This window comes from Lonchura striata, chromosome 3, assembly GCF_050655825.1.
Source record: "Lonchura striata isolate lonStrDom1 chromosome 3, ASM5065582v1, whole genome shotgun sequence".
Classification (NCBI taxonomy): domain Eukaryota; kingdom Metazoa; phylum Chordata; class Aves; order Passeriformes; family Estrildidae; genus Lonchura; species Lonchura striata.
In genome coordinates, this window is record NC_140705.1 from 102,309,114 (window position 1) to 102,334,971 (window position 25,858).

At 39.0% G+C, this 25,858-nt stretch overlaps 1 protein-coding gene across 10 annotated transcripts in view; it reads left to right on the forward strand.

The window, feature by feature from the left end:
• The window catches only part of HHAT (hedgehog acyltransferase), a 152,418-nt gene that overhangs the window by 24,674 nt on the left and 101,886 nt on the right, over positions 1–25,858 (forward strand). For all 10 annotated transcript variants that reach the window (XM_085576004.1, XM_085576003.1, XM_085576007.1 and 7 more), the window contains one exon: positions 8,440–8,475. In XM_085576004.1, the coding sequence (XP_085432130.1) occupies positions 8,440–8,475 (36 nt within the window). The remainder of the gene's footprint in view (positions 1–8,439; positions 8,476–25,858) is intronic.

Genomic DNA, 25,858 nt, shown 5'->3' on the forward strand with positions numbered 1-25,858 from the left:
TTCCTAAGCAGAATGATTTGGTGTTAAATACACAGTCACAGTGTGCATGGACAGCTGGAGTTGAGGAAATCTCTCCTTAGGCTGTGGAGTTATAAGTAACCTCTAAATATTGCACCTGCTTGCCAATAGCTGAATACTTCAAGTTGCCAAAAACTTGGCTATTTAATTGCAGAATTAGTGCATATCTTTAATTGTGGAATAACTTGTTTTAAAGTTTAAAAATAAGTCTCCCTGATTTACTGTATTTTTTGTTAACTGTGGTGATGCTTAAAGCTGAGTATTGATCTGTGATGTTTACAGCTAGGATGTATTATATGAATTATATGAAAGTTCTGGACTGGTTAGCCATTCTCTCACTGATGAAGACAAAAGATTTAACTGCTTTTGATGTCAGCTAAATTAGTGCATGCTGCAGTTACCTACTGTACTGTACAGTTTAATTTGCTGGTTATCAATAATCTGTTACTCTGAAATGTAAAAAGAAGTGTGGTAATAAGGCACCCTAATCCTTCTTGGATCTAAATTACGCAATTATTGGGAATTTATTTGTCTAATGACTGCATTGTCACTGTGATTTGAAATTGCTGGGTTTTTAACAATCAAGCTAAACCCACCTACTGCTCTTCACCTGTGAAGCCCATTGCTCATTGTATTTGATATGAGCTCTGTGTAGATACAAACTATTACTGCTGCTCGCATTTGGCAAGCAACACTCTGCCTGCTCACAACTACTGTAGAAAATGAGTAATGGCTGTTAATAAACTTGTTTGCTCGTTTGCAGTAAGGATAGACATCTCACAGTAATTGGACAATCACGCTGCAGTGCAGGAGTCTTACATGACAAAGACTGAGGGAGAACTTTCCCTATGGGAGTTTGCCACTAATGGGCATTAGGTTTCATCCACTCTCCATGAGCTACTATAGGCTTTTGAAGAATTGGGGAAGGTATAAAATTAAAGTAATATTTCTTCTGAAGGGCTCTAGGAAAGATTAACAGAATACAAATGAGACTTCACTTTTTAAAGAAGTGTTTGCTGAGCTGTATTACCAAGATCCAGTGATTGGATATGTGAGAAACAGGACCAATTTGTTATTTTAAAGCCTCCCAAGTAGGCAGATTTGTGTGCCATTTACATACACACTGGCAATGGGTGATGCCTACTGAATGTTCTGCTTCTCTTTCTGTCCAGGAGATTCAAGGGGTGAGAAGGAGTCACTGCCTAGAATCATTACAACCTCAGGCTTTCTGATATAATACAAGTTCTGCATTTAAACTGAAATAAAACAACAAAACATATTAGGTCATGTGTTCAGTTTGTAGGCTGGAGGCCACTACCATTGTGAAGTGTTTTTCTGTGGTCCTCAAAAGAGCTTTCTCCTTGTGGGTGTCTTACTGTAAGTTAATTTTACTATGCAGGTCTCCAGCCCGAGTTCCCAAGCTAGTAACTGAAACGGTGCAGATGAAGCTTTGAGACTTACTAATAGTTTCTACTTGGAGATGAAAGTGTATTTAACAAATTGTGCACCGAAGTTGGACAGTATCCTGCATTATACAGACTGTCCAAAGTCAGTCCAGGTATATTTCTGCTTCCCTTAAAATCAGTGAGGGTTTTGTGCTGATTTTGATGGTGTCAGTATTTCACTGTGGATTTCCACTGTTCTCCTGGATACAGGAAGCCCTAGCCTTCTCCCTGTGATGCTATGCAGTAAATACTTCCCAAATAAAATGTTTAGGGCTTTTCCTTCAAGTGATCAGAGATTTACAGAGGACTGTTTCAGTAAAGTAATGTGAATGTTGGTGCATTTGCCATTTTGGTGCTACAGAGCACTCGCAGCACTGAGCAGGAACCTCTGTATGGAGGCATCCGGCACAGGCACAACCCAGTGGCAGCTTTGGTTATTCTAATAATGGAGGAAACCAAAAGGCAAGTTAGTATACTGCTGAATCTTTCCAGGAAGAAACACAACAGCGGTTCAAAGTGTTTTATCTAAGCATGAAGTGTTAAAATTCCAGTGTCCTTAAGCAAGTGTCAGAGAATGATAATGATATCTTCATGTATACACAAGTTCTGCTTATTATTGCTGTAACAAGAAATTGTTTGTCAAAGATATGATATGAAAGCATTTGACAGTCTTCATATTTTCTTTTTCGAAAAGCATAGATTTTTATTTTTACTCTTAGGTGCATTTTTACATTAAAATAAAAGCAAACTGCCACTACTTTACTGCATTGCAGATGGTTGAAGTCAAAGCTCACAAACAAAAGAGTCCATTGAAGTTCAAGATGTAGGCTTAGCAAGTTCTTAAGATCTTGATGTTTACAAGAACATTGAATTCACTTAAACAGGAATCTTATCATTGGATTGAGCTATGATTTGTTTTTTTCTATATTGCATGGTTAGAGTGGAGATGCATAGGAAATTATAGGATTTGAAGAATGGTAGGAATGCCAAAAGAGCTCCATATATGCATTTGTTCCAAATTTCACTACCATATCAGTGGGCAGACTAAAATCTTTATGTGGGTGGAATTTACAAAGTGTCTTGCACAAATTGAAAGGCTGATCTCAAAAATGAGAGCTGCAAAAACATCCTTGTATGTGGCAAAAGAGTCCCCAGAAAAATGTTAAAATGTGACTTTAAAGGCTCAGTGTCCAAAAGTCTGTTCTATAATTTACATAACAGATAAATCCAGACAGATTGTTGTATTGGACTGGGTTGTATTTTTCATCAGGCATCTCTGTCTTAGTTTTAAAAACTAATACTTCTACACAATATTCACAGTTTAAGTGAATATTTTCAGTTTGCTTACTGTGTTTATCTCTCCTCCAAAATCTTCTGTGACAATTTAATTATTGTTTTTCTATTTGAAGTTGTGCATCAGCTTTCTAAACAGTGTATTCAAATATGAAGGCAGTTATACTATTTAGAAGAAGAATTGTGCTGCTTGTCACTGAAGAAACAAGCTTTACCTGAAACCTATACTTTCCTAGCAAATTTGCAGAAAACTGAATGAATGCAATCTATGGACAGGCAAAAGTGTCTCTTAAAAATATAGATGGCTTTCCCAGATGTTTATTTAATAATGAAGATGATGGTGAATCAATTGGTAGCAGTCACTGCTTGAAAAATACTTATTTCTGTTTGGTAGGCTGTACCCCCTCCAGGGATTTGCTTTAGGAGAGTTTTATAGCTCATTGAGACATTAAATAATAGTACTTACAAAACCTGCATATAGACTTTAGTATCTGCTTTCCTAGTAGTAATCTAACTCTTCAGACAAGACTCTAAAATTGTTCCAGAGTCACATTGCACACTTGTAATTATTTGAAATTCGGAAACACTCATCTTTAAGGCACTGCCTGCTGGGAAGGTTGCCACAGGCAGCATTGGAAAAAAACCATGAGCAATCCAGAAAAGTTGTTCTGGGAAAAAAGGGGAAATCTTTCTATAGAGTCTTTTGGGCATCCCTGCTGTAAGGGGCTGCTCAAAAAAGAGGAGCAATGAAGTAACCTGAGTGCTGTCAGTGAAGGCAGCTGTTATTCAGACTCCTCAGTCTCCAGTGCAAAATATTCTGGTGTGGGAGAGACTCTTGTTCAGCAGCTAATGTGGGAAATGCCACATTTATTTGCACAGACAGCTAATGGAAGTGCTAGTCTTGCAAACAATTCTGCAATTCAATAGGACAGACATGGGAATGGGAGGGTATGGGAATGAGTTTGATTTCCTAGTGTCAAGTTCAACCACATTTTAAAGAAAGGGCCATTTTAAAGAACCATTGTTGAAACATTGCAGCACCTACAATGCTTTTTAAAAGAGATGCTGAATACTGAAACTATAATAAATAACCCACTTGTTGGATTTCATCACTGCTATAAATGGCAACCAGGCTGATTCAAAGAGATTTAAGTGTAATTGTATTGTTTGCTCCTGTCCTGCTTATAGAAATTACACCATTCCTTTCTGCATTCAGAGTTGTTTACGTTCAGTGGCAACATTACTGTTTTTAGGGTGTCTGGGATATTTCTGTCTACAATGCAATGCAGTCTCTGGGTACACAGTGTCACATTTGCCTGTCTTCATCTATGTTATTAATTTTTTTTTTTCCCAAATGGCAAACTATTTACAAAGATTTATCCCCTGAAGGTAGGGCCCAAAGTAAGAACCAGGCCACTATCTGATTTTGAGTGCTGATGTACTGACTGCTTGCAGGGAACATCTTTCTGAAGTCCATGGTTAGTCAAATACTTCCCAGATAATGCTGCACACTGCGCTGTGCTTGTGCAGCCCAGCAGTCCTGGGTTGGAACTGACAGGAAATAAAGCTATACTGGTTTCTCTTCAGCACATGGCTTAAAAATATGGATGCACAATATCAGAGTTGGGTAATTGACATTATTGTAATTGGTTTCATAAAGTACAGCTCTAGTAGCTGGCTTAAAGTTAAGTTGATTCTTGTAATCTTATCATGTGCTTAGTATTTACATTTTTTAATATCATTGTAAATCCTTGGGTATGAGATCTCACAGTCAGGATCAGGGTCCTTTAGTCATCATACTGTGAATTGTAGTCCCTAACACAGCTAACGAGTAGCAGTTTTCATCTAGGCAAGTCCTTAAATACGATAGGTATACTTGATTGAATACAGAAGTTGTGTACTAGAGGCTCTCACAAGTCCTCTTTTGAAGAACTAGCATTTAGACTTCAGTTAGAGAGGCACAGCTTTGTGTAAAGTGGGATTATAAACAATCCACTGGATGCTATGTGCTTAAATTGTAAGTTTTTCCTCCATCATCTTTGTTCTGAATGAAAATTTGAAGATAGGTTATTGCATAATGCATTTAACTTTCAGAGCAGAAACTGCACGTCTGAAATAATTTTGAAACCTCTGCCTGCAATTACACATCTTTCTCCTGCAGTTACATTTTCAAAGATTGTGTTTTGGAAAAAGTCTTTTTTCGTTTAGTGTATGTATATTATTGGTCACCAATCTGTAGTTGATGTACTGGGAAAAGACATTTTTGATTATGAGGGATAGTATGTGTAATATTTTGTTAAATTGTATCAAGCTAGAGCTTCCATGTTTAAGAAAAGCATGAAAATTTTGTAAGAACTGTGATCCAAAACTGCCCTGCAGAGAAGCAGAATTAGGGATGCTTTTATAAAGAAAAAAGCTATCAAATTATCTGTACTCTCTATAATGATTATGAAATTGAGGTTAAAATTGTCTCTCTTTTATTGTTCCTTTGGCTAGTTAAGGTTTTGCTTTGTTCTAAGACCATTGCTATTTTGATAAACTAGATTTTACTTATTTCTCCAAAATTTGAAATACTATATAGCTCTTGACATTTGAGCAGTATAGAGAATTAGCTGGTAAATAATTTTTTACTCATATTGCTGAGGATATCCTTTCTCCTGTTATTTTAGATTTCAATAAAAACATTTGTTTTGAAAAATTATGCTCATTATAGGATTTCTGAAACTTAGATAACTGAGGCTTATGTAACTGAGGCACCCTAAATTGCAAGAACTACCAGCTAAATCCTGTATTTTGCAGGGAATCTCAGGATTTAACCAGTTGTGTGAAGTTGGTTATAAACGTTGTTGTAATATCAAGTAAATATGGGGATCTTTTATAGGCAGTAGATAATCCTGTCAGTGTACATATGGCAGGTCTATTGGTGTGCTGATTGTGGGGGACACTGCCATGATTGATGCGTGGAGTCCTCTGTTGAAGGGATCACTATGAAATTTTAATGCAAGTACATTGTGATTATTTGTTCTCTTTTTTCATTTAACGAAATTGCTTATTTCCCAACCCCATGTTGCAGCCTTAACACTGCTGTACAAACCCTGTTTTACATCTTTTTAACATTTCCATCTAAGAATGGAAGGAGTAATTGCATCTGCTAGATCTGTTTCCATTGCTGCTTCACTATATTTTCACTTTACTTGTGGACTTAATTGCAGTATGTATTTAAATATGAACAAGAAGAGTAGTAAAACTGTCTGTAGAGTATTTTGTCAAAACCAGTCTCCCATAATTCTTTCTTTCATTGGTTTTGCCTTGCACAATGTTTCTATTCATTATCCCAGGTGTCTGTAGAAAACATCCATAGCCTTAAGTAATGGAACCATTACTTCCATTTACAATTTGAACTTGTTCAGCCTTGATACTCTTGCTTTTGGAACTAATCAATGATACTGTCTCAAAGTGTCTTTAAGATCTAACTGCACATTCAGACAATGCCGTATAATGTCAAAATTCTGTTGGCCACAGTGTAGTTATATCTTAAAGGACTGCTTACACTGTTTAGAATTCAGGATCTTGGGTGGATGAAATGTATCAGTACAAAATCAAACTGAGGAATAATGGGCCCTGTCTGTATGCTGAATTATATCTAGTGAGGCCTGATAAATTTTCCTTCTTGTTATTTATTCTAATAAATTCATTCTATGCATGTTTATTTTTAATACTTATTAAAAATATTTCCACAAAATATCCAATAGCTAAATCCCCTATGAAATAAATTACAAAACTTTTCTAATAGCAAGTGTTTTAGACATATGTTTTATGTAAATATATATGTTTTTTAAATTATGTTTTGGAAAGAGTGAAAAATGAGGGAAAAGGTGGCATGTCATGGCATCTACAGCAAACTGTCTTGTTTCCCTCTCTGTCTGAACCCACTCTGCCTCAACTTTGTCCACCCCAATCTCCTTTAGCTCTGATACCTCAAGTTAGCAGGACCATTCACTTTTCCTGCTTTTGGTAAGCCAAGTCCTTTGGCTTTTGGTTCATTGTCAAAAGTAGTGATATTTTTATGTTCCACATCCCTGTCCACAAGAAGCTTGGTGTGTGTGCCCCAGCAGAGACTGTAGAAGGTTTGGTGAGTGCCATGGAGAGCAGCTGGGAGAACTTGAAAAGATCAGCCTGCCTGAAGATGTGCAAGATGGCTGTTTAGCATACAGCTCTCTCCTGAAACTGTGGAAGTTTCTCTTCTCCCCTTCCCAGCACAAACATTTTGAGGGCTTGATCCTAGGAAAAAAAGATTGTCAGAGGTAAAAATACTGTGTCCAGCTCCAATACAGAAAACTGTATGTATAACACTGAATATTTTAGTGAAGCAAGGGAGCCAAAATACAGTACATATCCAGGCAGGAGGAATGCAGAAAGATAACTGGATGCATTTCATGCAGTTTAATTGCACAGTATTATAACAATAATATAAAAGGTGGAATGATTTCAGGAAAGGATTGTGAAAAATACAGATTTAATGATGACCAGGTACATGTTTCTGGAAGGATGTTTTTCTGTTGCAAGGCAGCTTTTCAGTGAGAAATTCCTTGCTCTCCTGTCTACCCTGTTGAACAAGTGTCGTTTCCTTCCCTGTTAACTCATAGAATTTCTGCAGCTCGTTATCTGTCTGCTGTTACCAGGATGCCATTAACCATCTGATGACTTCTCTTGCTCTTTCAGTTAGAAAGCAGCACATAGCAAGCACAATAAAACTCTGTTGTACTCAAAATGACCAATTAGATTTTTTGGAACAGAATGTTCAAGAACTTAGTATATGCCAAATTGTTTTTCAGTGTATGTGAAATATAAGCCCATTCCAGAGCAAGTCCAGTACTGGGAATAAGACACTTGTATTTTCCATTTGTGCCATTATGCACACAGCTAATCTGGGATTATATGGATAGTCCCATAAGGCTGGCACATACTTCAGATATTAGGTAAATGTCTCAAATCAGCAGATGCCTTCCTGTAGTATCAAGGATTTGCTAGTACATAGTTCATGAGCTTGGTTCTCCTGAGTTAGTTTAGGAATGCAGGAACCAGAAGAGGGGAAGAAATGCTGTCAGAAGTCCTCAAAGTTAATTTCCTTACTGATGTGAGTGGAACACACTTGCAAAGTCTGCTTCTTGGAAGTTCTATACTTGAAGGAGACATGAAGGGTGTTTTTGACAATTCTTTATTGTGGGGAGAATTCATGTCAGTCCCTTGCATTTCACTGCAGTACGGAGCAGAAAAGGAGAAAGAGATTCCACAGCAGTTTTGCATACAGGATCTACTTGCATATAATAGAAAATGTACTGTTGACCAGGATGCTTACATTATTTCCAGTAACAGTATATACATATTTTATGCTTTATGTGTGTTTTAATACTCTGAATGTTAATACTTAATTGAATAAATACACCAACAGTAGATTTGTGAGCTTTATGACATGCACCTAAATCTTTTCATGTGATGATCATCTTAAATTTCACGTGTCATCACAGAAATGAAATTGTGTGTTACACTTTTACTCTTTGCTTTGTCAATTCTAGTAACTTTATATTTGGTATTATTGTTTTGAAATACAGTGTTTGTACAATACACAACAGAGTAGTATTTTTTAATAATTAAAATTTGGCATATCTTTTTTTTCTTACAGAAGTTTTGACGTTGGGCTGCATCGCTTTCTGGTCAGGTAAGCTAATACTTTGAATTGTACTCCCATACTGCTGAGGTTTAACCTCAGCAGACAGCCAGGCCCCATGCACATTCACTCCCTGCAGTGGGATGGGGGAGAATTGGAAGGGTAACACTGAGAAGAGATGTGGGATGGCATAACAGTTTAATAGGGAAGTTAAGAGCCGAGCCACACACAGGCGTAGCAAAACAAGGAATTCATTCACTCCATTGTGTGTAGTGGTGACTTGGGAAGACAAATGTCACGACTTGGAGCATTCCCTTGCCGCTTCCTTCTTTCCCCCACCTTGGTATGCCAAGTGTGACACCAAATGGTGTGGGATATCCCTTGGGGTCACCTGTCCTGTGTCCCTGCCTCTCATCCTCTTGTGCACCCCCCAGTCCAGTTCTCTGTGATGTGAGGAGCAAAACAGGCCTCGAGTGTAAGTGCTGCTCTGCAGTAACAAAAGCATCCCTGTGTTTTCAGCAGCACTGTTTTCAGCACAAATCCAAAACGCAGCCCCTCACTAGCTGCCATGAAGGAAACAGAGCCTATCCCAGCAAAAATGTTAAAAAGCAATTCTGTTGTTAAAAGTAGAAATCACTATGTGAATTCTGTATTACTTTATACTTTCTATGCTAAGTTGTTGTTTTGTCTTCTGTTGATTTTTTAGTTTGAAAAACTTTAACTATTTGTCTTGGCTGTCTACTCAGTGTCAGTGTCTAATGGACTTCTTTAGGAAAACATGACTTAGGAAATTTCAGTGGCTGTGAAAATCTTAATTTTTCTTGCTCTGAAGATAAGGTTTTAACAACACTTTTCCACTGGTAATTCTACCCTTCATTCTGTGTAAAAAGGGCTTGAATTTTATAGAAAATTTGGAATGTGGGGGGAAGTCTTGTATTCTCAAGAAAAAAACTAATTTATTCAATGTGTGCAGTTCACTGTTCTGAAGATGCATCAGGAAAGTGGAATCATTGTTTGAGTGCTTTGGTTGATATTTAGAGGGATGAAGCAATTAAAGAAGGGCACTTCAGCAAGAAAAGGGAGGTTAATGCATTTGAATTCTATATTGAAAAACTGTTTTTGCTGTTTAGAGTTTTTTGTATGGGCCAAGTCACATGTTCACCAAGAAGGTGCTTGCCTTCATTTTTAATAAAATACCCTATTACCATCTACTGATCTTTACACAAAAGTGTAGTGTGTACCATGAAGGATCAATTTTTCTGTGGTCCTTGGGCACTCAGAGAATGAATTGTATCAGTTATTTCATCCACTGAAATGTCTATCAGTGAAGAACTCTACCTTGGAAGAAGGAATCCAGTATGTATGAGCCAGAATATGCTGTTTGGGTCCCACCATAAGGATCAGATTGTGTCAGCCTTTCTTTGAGTTGGCTTTGCTGTTTTGTCATATTTCCTGGATAAAGACTGTCTAAAGCCTTCACATGTGAGTCCTTGTGGTTTTAATGCAGTGGTTTTTGGCACCAGATATGAGATCATACAAGCCTAGGTCACAAGGAAAATTAGGCTTGTTTTAAGGTTGCACAGACCAACCCACTTCTCATAACCTTTGAGCTGTAGACTTTGTGTATTTCTTTCTGTGCAATAACATTACAATGTTTAACAGATAGTTCCCTTCATAAAGGCATTTTGTCAATATTACTGAATGTACTTCTGTTTTAGAGTTCTTAGACAACTGAATATATAAGTTCAGGTATCAGTTCTACAAAATTAGTTACATCTATATTTTGACAAGGAGATTTTGTTTATAAATAATCATATAAGAAATTGTAATTGTCATATTGAGATGTGGTTTTAAAGATACTACTTTATAAAAGCAATAGAATGTCTGAGAAGGTCTTAGGGGAATGCATATGGATACTTAACCAAGGGTAGAATCATGGTAAGCATTGATGTGCTAAGTTTGAGACCCTGGTAATGCTTCTGCCATAAAATATTTTTATTTGCTTAATACAAAATGTGTAATAAGATACTGTTCTCTTGTACAGCACTGCTTTACATCCCAAGGAGATACAGTATTTAAGTTGTATGTTTGTGTGATCCTGGACTGCAAATAGTCATGGAATTGGCATGAGTTGAATGTCATCTTTGCCTCATGTATGATTTTTTCAAAGCCAGCTGTATCCTGTGCAGTTCCTCTTCTAACCTTAGCTTAGGCATTTTCAGCTTGTTACCTTCCTCTGTTAACTACTCTGTTAACTACATCATCTTCTTTCTCTGTAACTGTGTTGCTAAGGAGGAAGTAATTTTCTCTTCTGAAGTACCTGAATGAGTTTTGCTTAGTGTTTCCTTAACTTAAAAAAAAATTCCTTTTAGTGGGTAACTTTGGAGTAGGAAACAGACTTGGTGTTAATTTCTTCTGTTGGTTTGCCTTGAAATTTTTTTTAAAGTTACTGCCTTTTTTTGCCTAGACAGTCTCTGCTCCTGAGAACTTGCAGTTCATCTCCTGTGTTCATAAAGTATCTGTCATATATGTTATACAGTTCTCTTCACAGTTTTCATTTCTGTGTGAAATAAAACAGTAGGAAAGAAAAAACTTCAACCCAAACAAAGCTGAGTTGCAGGAAGCATTGAAAGTCTATGAGGTGGAATTTGAAATGAAAAATAAATTATATTGTTTTAAGTATAATGGCTCGACTCTGCCATGCAACAGGGAACCCAGTATGACACTTGCAAATACAAAGTGCAAGGCCAACAAAACTAAAAATAGTCTCTGCTAAAAGGACAGTTTGCCTAATTAAATGCTGACTGAAGGAACTAGGACTGTATGTACTGTTAGCCTGGTATACACAGTCAGTGGCTTCCCCAAGTGAAGCATGACACAAAGTAATAAGGAGAATTACAACTACACAGGGTTTTTTTCTGCGTTCTTAGTAAAAAATTATTAGAATTTCTGTCCACCCATCTATGTCTTGAACTATGCTTCTGATACTATTTTAAGATAGCTTGGAAAAGTTTAAAAATCTCATATAATCAAATGGACTATGGATAGGTACATATTATACTGTAAAGGCTAATAATATGTTGTGACTTGGACTGAACTGGATTCTGGTAATAGATTTTTAATTACTGCTTGCAAGCTGAAATCAAATGGTATCATGGAACTTATATTTGTGAAAGTAAAGTGCAGTTGAGTATGTGGAGATCAGGGTTTTGAACATTTGTTAGCTATACCATTATATTTGAAGTAGGGATCCTGGAAACTCACTGGGGAATGATTAGTACTTTTGTGCTGAAAACTGAGGTTTGGTAGTAGTAATGGAAAATATACTACTCTACTTGGAAGGTTATTTCCCCAGTGTTTTCACACAATGATATGAAAGAACCTATTTGTTACTACTTTAGGATTGCCAAAATTATTCATCATATATTTAAATCACATAAGTACTATACAAATGTAGTAATATTTTTCCAATGTCACTGCAGGAAAACCAGCCCTTTTTCTCCTAAATCAGAGCATTCTCAGAATGGAGCAATAGATGTATTTTCAGAGTTTCTATAAAAACATATAGAAATAGCCTTTAGCATAGCAGTTTAGAGGAGAAAGAGTAAGAGAAGGCTGCCTGTTGCTCTTTGCTCACTGAAGCTATTTTTTCTAGGCATTTCATCCAGTGCTGAGAACAGAGCATTGGATGAAATAAAATTGTTAACTTGTGGGAATATTTACAGCCCTGATGCCAAACAGTACTTCCTTTAGGACAGCACTGATGATGACAGTGGGGAAGAATGACAGTTCCTGCAGGCATGATTCTTTTGAAAAATCTCTATGCTTTCAGCTTTGCTGTGCCTTTGAAAAAGTGTGAATCATACTCATTCCAGTACAGATCTGGCTTTGAAGAGAGCTGCAGGACCACACACCCCCAGTGTCTCCAAAAGGCATCCATCTGTTAGCAGTGCTCTCAGCTCACCCCATGGTTTGCAATTGCTTTAGCTTGTTTAGAGTTCCAGGTTATTTAGGTTACCTTAGTCCTGGGTGCAAAGGTACTCTGAAAACAGAACTTGGAAATCACCCACTTTTTAGTTTTCTCAGGTAAAGCATGGCATAATTTACCTCTAGGATCAAAAGCTACTGTGTGGTGACTGCTACTGATTATTTTAGTTAGGAAAAGGACACCTCTGTATAAGGGCAGAATCATCTCATGGTGAAAGAGGGGGTTATGGTTCTAACTAAGGTATGATAATGAAAGAAGAAATGGAAAAATCTGTTCATCATCTGGCTTAATTTCTGTATTAGTTTACTGTGGAATCCCTTGGTATCCCACATCTTCAAGCCATCCCAAGTCAAAGCCCCTGCTTAAAAAGAAACCCAAGCAGACCTTTTTGTCACTGCATTGAAAAAAAACTCCACAAAAACACTTGACCAAAAAACACCAACACGCCCAAAAATTTCACAATAACAACCCCCAAACTTCGGAGCTTCCCTTTTCTCTTTAATGCACGCAGGTCTTGAAAGGTCAACATATGCTGCAGCAGTTCTCTAACTCCATTTCTAGGTAAGCTCAGTGGTGATTCTTGGCTCCAACAGCTGGACACAGATTCTGTGTGAGGTTCAGTGGAACACATGGCACTCTCTGGGAACCAAATACCACTGCTGATGCTGTTCCATTTCTGTTGTTCTTTTGAATGTAGCTTGCCCATAAAATACTATTGATGATCTAATATGTTGTAGCTGGGCCAGACAGCACAATATTGAGATTCCACTTTTCTCCAGCAGCATTGATAAAGGTATGTGGATAGACACCTCTGCTTTTGAAAGTGCTACCCCAGGGATGCATTATTTTTTCTTTGTTTTGTCAAGACATTTGACTTTTTGGTTCACTCTGTGTCCTGGATACCTAGTGAGCCTTAAAGCATACACAGCAGTCATAGAACCATACAAAAGTTTTTGTTCTAAGGGGCCATTAAGGATTGTCTAGACCTCCTACTCTGGAATGAGCAGCTGCAGCTTCAATTAGGTCAGGTTGCTCAGGACTCTGTCCAACTTGACTTCAAATATTTCCAGGCATGAGGTACCTGCTGCCTCTCTGGGCAACTTGTTCCAGTGTTTTATTGTAATAAAAAATGTCTTCTTCCATCTTTTTGTATCTACCCTCTTTTAGCTTGAAGCCATTATCCCGTGCCCAGTTCCAGCAGGCTCTATTGAACAATCTGTCCCCATCTGTCTTGTAAGCTCCCTTTAAATCTTGAAGGGTTGCAGTAAGGTCCCTCTAGAGCCTTCTCTAAGATGAACAGTCCCAACTCTCAAAACTGTGTGTGCAAGCTGTCTTTGAAGCAAACCACAATGTTTTCCCAAGAACAAAATTCTGTGTGTGGTTTTGGGGATCCTTCACACCAACAAGCCACTTGTTTCTCATAGGTGGTGTGGATACAAATACACCAACTTTGTCTTCCTGTGCTGTCACCTCGTAGCTCCTTAGTAGTTTTTGCCGTTGGAACTTTTCTTTTCAGGCTGACATTTTAGTCAGCCTTTTGCCATAAAATATGGCCACAGTGCTGCACTCACCTTCCTTCACACATCTTGAGGAAAATGTGGTGCCCTGTAGAACAATTTCTGCACTGTATGGGCTTGGCTGGTCTATTCTAAATAAGGTTAATCCTAACCAGTGTTGCCAAAGCTTTGTACTGCTTTTCCTGAAAGTCCTGGGTGACTGGTTGGAGCAGATCTATTTGGCTATGTGTAACTGTGTCAGTGGGAGACCTACTGGATAAAAAAAAATAGTCTTTAGTATAACCTGTGGTATGTCCATGACAATTTTATGTATATATCTCATTTTTCTCACTTGGATCAGTGCTTGTACGATAGTATTGAGTGAACAGAAATGTGTCTGGATGAAGGAAAATAATTTCTATCTATCTGTAATCATCAAAGTAATGTAGACTGTAAAAACTGGAAATGATGCCAGTGATGCACTGCATCATTCCACTTAAACTGGGGGAGGATCCAACCATGCTGGTAATTTGTTTGTCATGTGCAGGTAGTACCGCTGGGTGTAGAATGTGTAACTGCTGTAGTTGAATTCTCTTTTTGAATTCTCATTTCTACCTCCAATCCCTAGCCTTTAAGCAAGTATGGGACTCTAGTAAGTATCACTAGATTTGAATTCTTGGGGTCTTTCTACTCCTCTGGAACAGTGCAGATAAAGCCAGTGGAGATAGCAGAAGCAGGCTTTTCAGTCAAGAGTATCCAGCTATGATATAAGGTTCTGGAGCAGACTAACACAGAAATGGGCTGTTTCCAGGTTGTGTTACAAAAACATCCCTTTGGAAAAGAAAGCCCACTGAAATAATGCCTCCTTAGCCATGGAGCTAAGAGGAACAAAAGGCGATTCTTCCCATATTTGGGAATATTGAGATAGAGATGTGATGAAATGTGCTGGAGACAGCTTTTGTAGGGACTTAATTGAAATTTTATGAATGTTAGCATATATTAAACCTAAATATGTAGTCTTGTTGGTAATAAACACAATTGTAATGATCAGTAGATGTGATTGAATTGGCTTTGTGTCATTTTAAGGTTAAAGCATTTATTTCATTGCTGTGAAGTGGTATTAGCTTAGAGAATTCTTTTCTTACTTTCAATATGGGGCATTAAGGTTTATGCAAAAACAATTTTAAAGTTTTTAAACAAAAAAGAATAGCAGCTAATCAATCCATAGAGATCTCTGCATGGAGAAGTTGAAAAGTATAGCTCTTTTTATAAAATACTGCAGTTATATCCAGCTGTATTGCAGACTCCTGTGAGCTCTGCTTTCAGATGCACTGGAAGTTTTGCAATGTTTGCTGTTGCTTGTAATTTTTGAATGGATCAGCATTGGTCTAAATGTGTTCCTGTTGAAAGCAGTGCTAACAGCAGAGTGATATTAATAAAAAGAAAAACAAAAACCCAGTAAAAACCAACAAGCTGGATAGTGCTTGGAATCTTCTAAAATATTCCAGTTTTTAGACCAACATGACTGCTGCTATAAGTCTATAATTAAACTCCTGTAGATTGCATTGGGAGGCTCTGTGACTGTTCTCCTGTGTGTGTATTGAGCACAAGAGTGAACTGTACAAGTGACCGTGATGTGTAAAATCAGTTGAGGTGTCTTAGAGTGGGACAGTATCCAAAATACCTTGTTTGTTTTAAAACAAACAAGGTCAACCTTAAAAACTTGATGAAACAGTAATAAAGACTAAGTGCTAAATTGCTGCAGAGGAACTGCAGTCTCTCAAACACCTTCTCAGAATGAAACCTTTTATTTTTTTAAAACAGCAAACAATCTGTTGTTATATAATGAATTAGTGTTGAGCATGTTGCAAAAATAAGGCAGGGGTTTGTATAAACAAAACTGAATCTTTATGTAAATGTTATGTAAATGTGACATTTAACATAAACTGTTGGAGTGGGGAAATTGGGATTAACAATGTACAGATCTCATCATGTTTATGTGTTGCAACTGTGAATGAAAACATTTTGTTATTTTTGTTGCAGAGTGTTTGAGTTACTATCTATGAGTAAGAAATACACTGTGAAGCATGCAGTATTTAAAGATTCAGATTTTACATAATTTTGTGGAGTATTTTTACAGAGCTGTATCAAAGATTGCTTTTCAGTGTATTGGAAGAAACTGTGTGCCCAGCAGTCTTGAACCACCTGTGACTTTAAGGATTCTGAATTTATTATTTGTGTAGTCCATGAAGTTATGTCACAGGAACCTTTTGCCCCTAACTCTTAAGTGCCAGAATTTGGCTGGAGTTTACATTTGATTTCAGTCTGAGAGACTTTGCATCTTTTATAGATGAAGCAATCAGTATTTCAGAGTCACAGAAGTGAATATATAAAAAATAGTCATTAATTAAGCAATATTTTTGTATTGTGTCGACTTCCACCAAGCACTTCTAGTTACAGCAAAGCATGTGTAAATTTTCATATGACCTAGAGTATAAGTTTAGAGAAATCTGCTTCATTTTGTTTGCGTTTTGGTTGATTCTTTTGTCTTTTACCCTTTTAACGTTGTCTTTTTTTTTTCTTATTGGGGTCCATATTTGTACTTTGGCATGCTGAGAATAGGACAACGGGGCTGGTATAACTTCAGTCTCAAAGTTGTTCAATGTTTTAGATGCGTTGCAGAAACCCACATGCTCTTCAAAGTGGAATTGTTAAGATATAGACCAGAGCCAGAAAAAAATAGGATGAAATGAGTACTCTTTTACTCCAGCTTCTGGTAAATTTGTTGTACGCAGCTCAGTAAATGACATCGCAGCCAGCACACGCCTCAGGCTGAGTCCTTATCGCCGGCCCTGCTGACGGAGCTTGTTGTCCATCCCCCCGCCGGGAAAGGACCGTGTGCCGAAGCTCCCTGTGTTCCCTGCCGCGTGCGGGAGAAAATCAATCCCTCGGTGCCCATGGCTTTCCGCTTTCCGCCTGGCGGCTGCTCCGGCCCCGGGGCAAGGCTCGGCAGCGGCGGTCCCGGGCAGGAGCGGGGGGGCCCGGGCTGCGCTGAGCCGCTGCCGCCGGGGGGCGCTCCTGCCCCGCCCGCCGGCCCCGCACCGGCGGAGCCCTGCGGGAGCGGCGGCACCGGGAGCTGCTGCGGGAGCGGCGGCACCGGGAGCTGCTGCGGGAGCGGCGGCACCGGGAGCTGCTGCGGGAGCGGCGGCACCGGGAGCTGCCAATGGCCGCACCCCCGGGCAGCGCGGCGTGCCCCGCTGCGGGAGCAGCGGCACCGGGAGCTGCCAATGGCCGCACCCCGGGCAGCGCGGCGTGCCCCGATGCGGGAGCGGCGGCACCGGGAGCTGCTGCGGGAGCGGCGGCACCGGGAGCTGCTGCGGGAGCGGAGCACCGGGAGCTGCCAATGGCCGCACCCCGGGCAGCGCGGCGTGTCCCGCTGCGGGAGCGGCGGCACCGGGAGCTGCCAATGGCCGCATCCCCGGGCAGCGCGGCGTGTCCCACCGCGCTCGCTCCGCTGATGCCCGGCTACCCCTGGGGGGCGATCGGACTTGGCTTTCTCTAGGACATCTTGGGAAATGCCATGGGGGGCCATCAGGCTGCCCCGCTGCTTTTTTGGAAGGTGGTCCCGTTTTAGGAAATGTGCATTCTAGGAGATGCAGCCTATTATACAATCTCCTCTGTTTTTGTGCCTTCCTGAAAGCACCAGATGAGACGGGAGGTAGTTCATATAACATACAAGCTTCTAGGAAGAGCTGCGCAGAATGACCGATCTGGCTTAGCACCAGAGAATACAGAATGATTCCCTTTATCCCTGTGGGCAGGGAAGCTTTCTCTTCCTTGGCTACTTTATTGTGTGGAGTGTTATGGAGATGGAAGTGCTCTGAATCTTTTAATGAAGATTGTAGTTCTTTGGCTTATCTCTGTGCACACGGTCAGCTTGCTTCACCTTGCCTGCATATAGGAGTCGATTTGAGGTGGTTGTGCTACATCATGTCAAAGCAATAACCCCTTTGTAGCTGTAAGCTACTTTGTAGCTGTAAACTACAAAGGTTTCTCACGTCATGATAACTGGATAGAACATCATCAGGTGTGTTATTGAAGTAGAGAGAGAGCATCCTTCTTTTATGGCCATGCAGCAGTGTCTGACAGTTTCAAGCAGATTGATACCCTGGTAAACCGTGTTAGTACACAGTCTGTTTTCAGTCCTTATCTCCAGTACTTGGTTCCAGGTTCTCTGAATGGTACAGGAGAGTTTATAAAGTTAAAGCAGTCTGTGAGTTTAAACATCTAATTTAGAGCAAGGTGCAAAGAGAGAACATGAAAAACAAATCAAAAAGAGGAGAGGCAAGGATGAAGCAGGAGGTTTGATAACTCATACCTAGTAACTCCTAGGTCAGGTAGTTTTAGAGGTTGTGTGGAGGTGCAAATACTTTGAGACACCTGAGTGGAAGCATCAGACTTTGATACCAATGTATCTGTCTGAAGCAGTATTGATTTCAGTAGTAAAGCCCAAGCACAGCGCTTGACTCAGTTATTTCCACCACTGATGGTAATGTTTAGAGCTGTAAGCAGGAGAAGGGTAAAGTGTTGAAAAGTCTCGCCTGTGTGGGATGGGAGGTGTTTTAGTGATTGTCAAGCTGAATAGGATACCATACTGAAAACCATATTCTCTCTGGATTGATGCCTAAGTGGTGTATGGTATTGCTGAGTGCAATTTTGAGGCCACCAGTGTTATGAAAGGCTCTGGAATTCATCTGCAGAGATGAATGCTGTTCTGGTTGACCAGTAGTACTGTGATGGGAGGTGCAATTCCAGCTTCCCTGTGGGAATTTAGTGAGATCTAAATTTCACCCTTAAGATGTCAGTGTTTTTTTCTTTTCATAGATGAACCAGGATAATGGTCATCCTTTGTAAAGTACTTTGAGATCTATGGATTAAGAATGCTATATAAGAGCTCAGTGATGTTTACTGTAAGCACTTTATATAACATCAAGAACAGATGATAAAACAGGACAGGAAGTAACTATTGGATTTAGACTTGTCCTATCGCAGATATGAATTTAGAGCTGAAAAAGGAAATAAAATTATTTCAGTCTGTGTGTGCTTTTAACTGCATATATTTAGGTGGATTATATATGTAGATATATAACTGTAGTAAAAAGTGCTCTTTTAAGCAGCTGAGGTAAAATCAAGAGAGCATGTATAAAATACACAAGTTAACATATTTGCAAATATGTGTTGTTTATGGGGAAATACTCCTTTCCTAACTCCTAAAGAAATTAGGCTATGTGAATCAAAATTTCATGCAGACTTCCATCTTGGAGATGGCAAGTAAATAATTGTATAAATTTCATGCTTTTCAAGGAATGAAGGGTCAAAAGCTTCAGGCTTCTATTTAGCTTACTGTGTGAAATAAGTGAGTAAAATAACATACTGTAAGCTTCCTATTCTAGCCCCAAAATGTAATTGCAGTACTTCTGTGCAGCGCTGAATAACAAGCTAAGGTCATGGCAACCAAAGGATAATTCTTACTGTCAGCTTTCATACAGTTCTTGCTTTCTTTGTCCTGGAGAAGATTTATCACTTTCTTGCAAGCAATGTAGCTGGATACTTGAAAAGTTGATTCCACTCTCCAGCCAGCATCTGCTGCTCTGTTCTGTGTGAACAGCAAAATGCAGTTTGCTTGCCTGAGTTACGTGATATAGCCCCAAACTTGAAAAAACACATTAAATAAAGAAGAATTCTGCATTGACTGATGTGAAGAGAATCAGGATGTGTAAGTAATAACTATTGCTCTACAATTTTTTGTGAATACTAATGCTATGTAATGAACATTATCTCCTGTAGCTATAGGGATAACAGTATTCCATGTGCTAGTGCTTTCAGAGACAGTTGTGGTAGATTTAGAGATTATTTAAAATATATCTAGCATTTTGGTACAATGAATTGCTTTGCAAATCTGGATTAGACTGTTGCTCTGAAAATATTAAATATTGGACATTTACTAGTGAGGCTAGTGAAGCACTGTAGTTTTAAATGCTGTCTTCAGTTTTTTTTATCAGTGATAAGGAACTGACATTAGAATGTAAAGAACAGTAGTGTTTTTCTTTGAGTTACTGTTATATATGTATATGTGTGTGTATATGTGTGCATATATATATGTATTAGAAATACATATAGATGAATGGAAATGGAGATTCAAAAGGCCATGTCTTGCTCAGGTAAATGTTCTCATTTGAGTGCACTCAGAGTGTGGCAATAACTCAGGGGCAAATATTGTTCAAGTAACCTAAGTAGAGTTGATCCTACCACGGAGAAGAGATTAGCTGATCTCTGCAAAATTCTTAGATTGTCTAACAGAGTGTATTCATGGACAGAAATTTTTGCAAACACAAAGCAACAGTGAAATACAGAAGCTTGCCTGTAGGACAGTAGATAGGCTTGATAGTGTTTAAACTACACAAGTTTCCAGAACACTCTTTAGCTACAACACAGCAGGAAAATGTTGCTTCTGAGAAGAAAATATCTATCTCTGAATGTTATGTAAGTAGATTGTGTTGTGCTGCTTGAGTCACCATCCCTGGAGGTATTTAAAAGGCATGTGGTCATGGTTCTTAGGGACAAGGTTTGGTGGTGGACTGGCAGTGTTGGGTCAGCAGTTGGATGTGATTATCCAGAGTCTTTTACAAACAAAACAATTCAATGATAGTAATTAGCACCTTTTGTTGAGGTCAGTACTGCAGGACTGCTGTCACCTGTCACTCCCAAAGCGAGCTATGCTGCTGTGTAATGAATGTGCATATGGGACCTAAGGCCAAGTGCTGCCTCTTACCTGAATGAGGTTGTTATCCCAATATCAAGAAGTCCAAAATACCTCCAGAATTTTCCATGCTGGGTTCTCCATATAGAACTTCTGAGCTTTTGATGGTGTGCTTGGAATCTTCCCAGTACTAGTGGTACCACAAAGTTACTTGTCATTCTTCCCCCAGGCAATAAGAAGCCTAGTTAAAATAAAAGTTTATAGGAAATAAAAATGACCTGATTTAGATGACATTTTTGCTTAAAAGTGCTATTTTACAGAATTAACCTTCCATTTATGGTGATGACTTGAGAAAAAAGAACTTCTTTATTAGAAGTAAATTAGAAGTAAATGATTAAAACTGCAACTGTTGAAATGGATAGAGCTGGAGAGCAGCCTTTGATAATCAGTAAGTTTTAGCTGATAACCAAGCAAGAGCTTTTACTTACGTGCAAGAAACCTGCAGTTTTATTGTTGGTTTCAAGACAAGGCATCATCTTCTACTGACAATAAGTTACTGATGAAATGTTAGTAAATGAACTTGGGTCAAGGGCTTCCTCTGTGCACACTGAGTAGGGGTTTATCCTGTGTAATGTACCTGGTAGCACCAGCAGTGGGTGAATATCAGGGTGCCTTAGGGCTCCACTGGACAGTCAGCTGTTGAGACATGGCATATAGTGGGAGCCTTCTGTAATGTAGATATTAATGTTTAATTTCTTCTTGTTTATAGTGTCTTGTTTATAAACTATGTAAGCAGCAAAATAGGGATGGGTAACAAAGTAACCATGGAAACATGCTTTATCCTCTTTCTCTCTCTCTGTGGAAACACGTTGCAATAGTTATGATTTCTTCCCCTTAGTGTGATTTGGACTGGACTAATAAAATAACTCATAAAAATTGTATTTTAAGTTATTTGTTATCTAGTGACAACCAATAGGCCAATGATCAGCATAAAGAGGGATTTTGCATTCATTCTCACTGCAAGAATAAAGTATATGCCTCCAAATAACTGTTACACTAGTAGCAAGCCATGGCTGAACAAAATAACACTCCTGCATTTCTGAAAAATGGGATCTTCCAGCTTGTGATTTAAACACTTGGCAGTGCTTAAATTGTGGATGAAGTGTTTCATACTTTTTGGATGATACAGTCCATTGTCAAAATATAAATGGCCTTTGCAGAACAACTGCCTCTGAATCTACAGAACTGACAAAAAGGAATGTGAAAGGGAATAGTGTTTTATACTTAGAAATCATTAGGCTTCAACATTAGCAGTACCAGAAAAAAGAAGACCAGTGTAAAGGTTAATTTTCCTTTCTAATTAGTTCCAGTTGTAAAAAGAAAAGACATATTTTATATAACCTGATAGTTTTAAGAAACATGTAAGTGTGATAAAATTTGGTGGTAATGCTTCACCTTTGTGTTTTAATTCTGGACTGTTATTTCAAGATGATTCTCTGTATATTAGCAAAACAGTAATTAGTCTTAAACCCAGCAGAATGGGTTAGTACTCTTTAGTTTTTATTAAATGAACAAATTGTTTCAATAATTTCAAAACATTACTTGCTAGTATTAACTTTCAGTGATTAGATACAATGTGACATCTATTATCTGAATGCTTTTGTTGCCACTTGACTTACTTGAAGTTGGAGAATAATTTCTAGGAGGCTTCCAGTAGTCTTTTGTTTATTATAGTACTGCTTGTCCTGGATTCAGTCTGGTTTTAAGAATAGCTGTTGCCAAGTTTTCTGTCACTTTGTTTCTGCTTTTATGGGCACAATCCTGGTTCATCAGATGTTGATACCCACCTCTGGATGATTTTCCCTGCCTTCTCTTGTTCCAGATTCCAGAACTGAAGGTTTGTTTATGTTTTGAACTGTCAGATCAGAGCTCTGAGTGACTTGAGTAATTGTTATAATGAATAATTTTGCAATTTCTTATTTGCGTTTTTGCTTTTTGTGATAGTACAGGGCATTGTCTTATACAGTGTTTCCACTGCCTACAGGACTTGTTATAACAAGTATTTAAGCCCTGACTTCAAGTCAAGTAATTTTATAGAAACCATCAGTATTTCACTTCTATATGAAAGATCAAACTTGATAGGGATGAAGTGTTTTGTACAGCTCCTGCGGACCAATCTTCTGTTATTTGTACTTTCCTGTAGATGTGATGTGCAAGTTCTTTCTTTTGGTTTTTGAGTCTCAAAAATTAATAGTGAAAAGTTAGCACAGCTATAACTAAGTGAAAAGTTGTGATTGAATTGTCTCTGATTGAAGGATCTGAAACACAAGTTCTATGAGGAACAGCTGAGAGCACAGGGGTTGTTCAGTCTGGAGAAAAGAAGGCTCAGGACTTTATTGCCTTCCACAACTGTCTGAAAGGAGGTTGTGGCAAGGTGAGGGTTGGTCTCTTCCAGGCAGCAAGTGACAGGAGAAGGGGAAATGGCCTCAGGTTGTACTGGGGAGGCTCAAGTTGCATATTAGGAAAAATGTTCTTCACTGGAAGCGTGGTTAAGCATTGGAAAAGGCTCCCCAGGAAAGTGGCTGATTTAGCATTCCTGGAAATGGCATGGCACTTCACACTGAGGTTTATATGACAAAGTGGTGTTCAGCCACAACTTGGACTTGATGATCTTGCCAGTCTTTTCCAACCTAATGGTTCTAAGATTATCTGAATTTCTGATTGCAGTCTGTGTAAAAGATTTATGTTGTATGCCAACAAAACTGCAATGTTACACAGTTATACAGTGATTGCTCAAAGAAGATGTGATCTTATTTATGTTACCAAGTTAAAAGATATTTTGGTGCTAGGAGAGAAGTTACCTGTATTACAGAATATTAACCTTTGTTGCTTTTTGGACAGTGCTTAGGGAAGGGTGTGAAGGTCAGAGGCACAGAGCTCAAAGGGGAGTGTCAGAAAGTGAGTGTCTAGTACCATACATACCCTTTGTCCCACTCAAAATTATTTTTGTGCCTAACATTGCCTAACCACACTGTTTTCACAAGTGTGAAAAAAACCACAAGTGTGGTATTTTTTTGTCCTCTTGTATTGAAGTGGAGAAAGACAAAAACTTGGTCCATCTCAAGCTAGGAGCAGTGACACAAGGTTTTAAGAAGTTCTGTCGTGTGCATAGAACAAATCGATGGGGAAGGCCTGAAATGAATGTCAAATTTCTTCCACCTTAACCAAAGGCTCAGAAAGCAATATTCAGGCAGAAGTGTCTCACTTCATCTGATGGTGTCTCTGAAGAGTTCAGAAGTAAATTAGAAAAATAATGACAGCTTTCATTAAGATGTTTCAGCTGTGGAAGTGAATGTGTAGGAGGTACAGGCTTTTGCTAAAGCTGTAGGAGCACAGATCATTCTGGGGATCAAACTGACAAATTATTTAATTGCATAAAGCTGACATATCTTTGTGCTGGTATGCTCAGTGTCTTGGATGCAGCTCCATCCTGATAGGGTCATTATCATTTCACTGAAGTAATACAGACCTTCCAGAGCCCATGCAGGGTGGTTACTGTATCCTGACTCCTCTCCTGTGTCTTGTGGAGACACTTCAGGGCAGAGTAGGAAACACTCTTATAACTTACTTTGTAGTTCTTAAACATTTAATCATCAGTTCACTGAATTGATCTCCTGACACTTTGATTCCAGTTAATACTGATAGCTTTTTTTAAAGCATAGTAACATGAATAACTGTGCATATGTGTGAGTAAATTTTAGTTAACTTTCTTATGAATCACAGAATCATTTAGGCAGAGACTGACCCCCACGATGATTGAGTCTAACCTTGACCACTCACCATGTTGTCAGCTAGACCAGAGCACTAAGTAAGTGCCATATCCATTAATTTCTTAAAAGTTTCTAGTAGGGTGACTTCACTGCCCTGGGCAGCCCTTTCCAATGCTTGACAACTGTTTTGGTGAAGAAATTCTTTATTATTTCCATGTGAACATCACCTGAAATCACTTTATTGGAGTCCTCTGAAGACTAACAATGAAATTAGTATTTGCACCTTTTTTAAGCCTCCTTTTGATGTCTGAGTTCACTAAGGAGCTCCTTGCTCTCACATGCTGCTTTTGCTTAATTTTTTATTTGTCAGAATGGACCTTTCCTGATCTTGGAGGAAGTGCTCTCTGATTATTAACCACCTTTCCTGGACTCCTCTCCAAGACTATATCCATGAAGTTCTTATAAACAGATATCTGAAAAGGATGGTGTTTGATCTCTTGATATCCAGGGTTGTGGTTCTGCTTACTGCCTTGGTCCCTCCTCTCCAGATCCTGAAGATGATCATCACATGGCTATTGCAGCCCAGGCTGCTTCTGGCTTCCCCATCTCTGACCAGTTCTTTGTTTGTAACTATGAGGTCCAGCAGAACATCTTTCCTTGTTGGTTGGGAAGTTATCAGAATAAATCACACGAGACTTCATTTTCTTCATGGTGGAAAAAGCCCGTTCTTTATTCACATGACTAATTTTTATACAGGTTTACAGGTCTCGTGTGCGACTCCAGTTTGTTAGTAGCTTTCTTGCCAATTACTTTATTGGTTAGTAACAAGTTGTTATCCTGTATTGACTGGTCACTCAAACCCCTGGTGTGTATTTGTAGGAAACATTGTTTGTGAGACATAGTTTTGATTTTTCTATCTAATGTGTAAAAACAGTTTATACAGGTGATGGTTGTTTTTTCACCCAGGAATAAATTGTTATGCTAACAAACTGCTCACACCAGGATTGCTTTCATATGGGAACTTGCAAAGGGCTAGCCTGACAAGGCTAGCCATTGATTTTAACAGAGCAGGCCTGATTTTATAAGGCTTTTCTTTATAATTTTTCTACCTTGCTGCAACAGGAAGTGTTCATTAATTCACTCCAGTGCTGCATTGCCCGAGTGCTGCTGCGGGATCGGGAGGTCTGTAATGGGGACACCCATCCCCAGGCACAGCTCCATGAACTCCAGCTGCTCTTGCCCAGGAAACAGGTCCCTGTCCAGGCCTTCCCATGCTGTCCTTCCTGAAGAGCCTGTGTCCATCCCTCACAGAGTACAGCCATGTAACTGCACAGAGAATTCTGGCACCTCCTGCTTGTTCCCCGTGCTGCCTGCATTACAACAGAGGTGTTTCCGAGAGCTACCCAAGCATGCTGCGTCC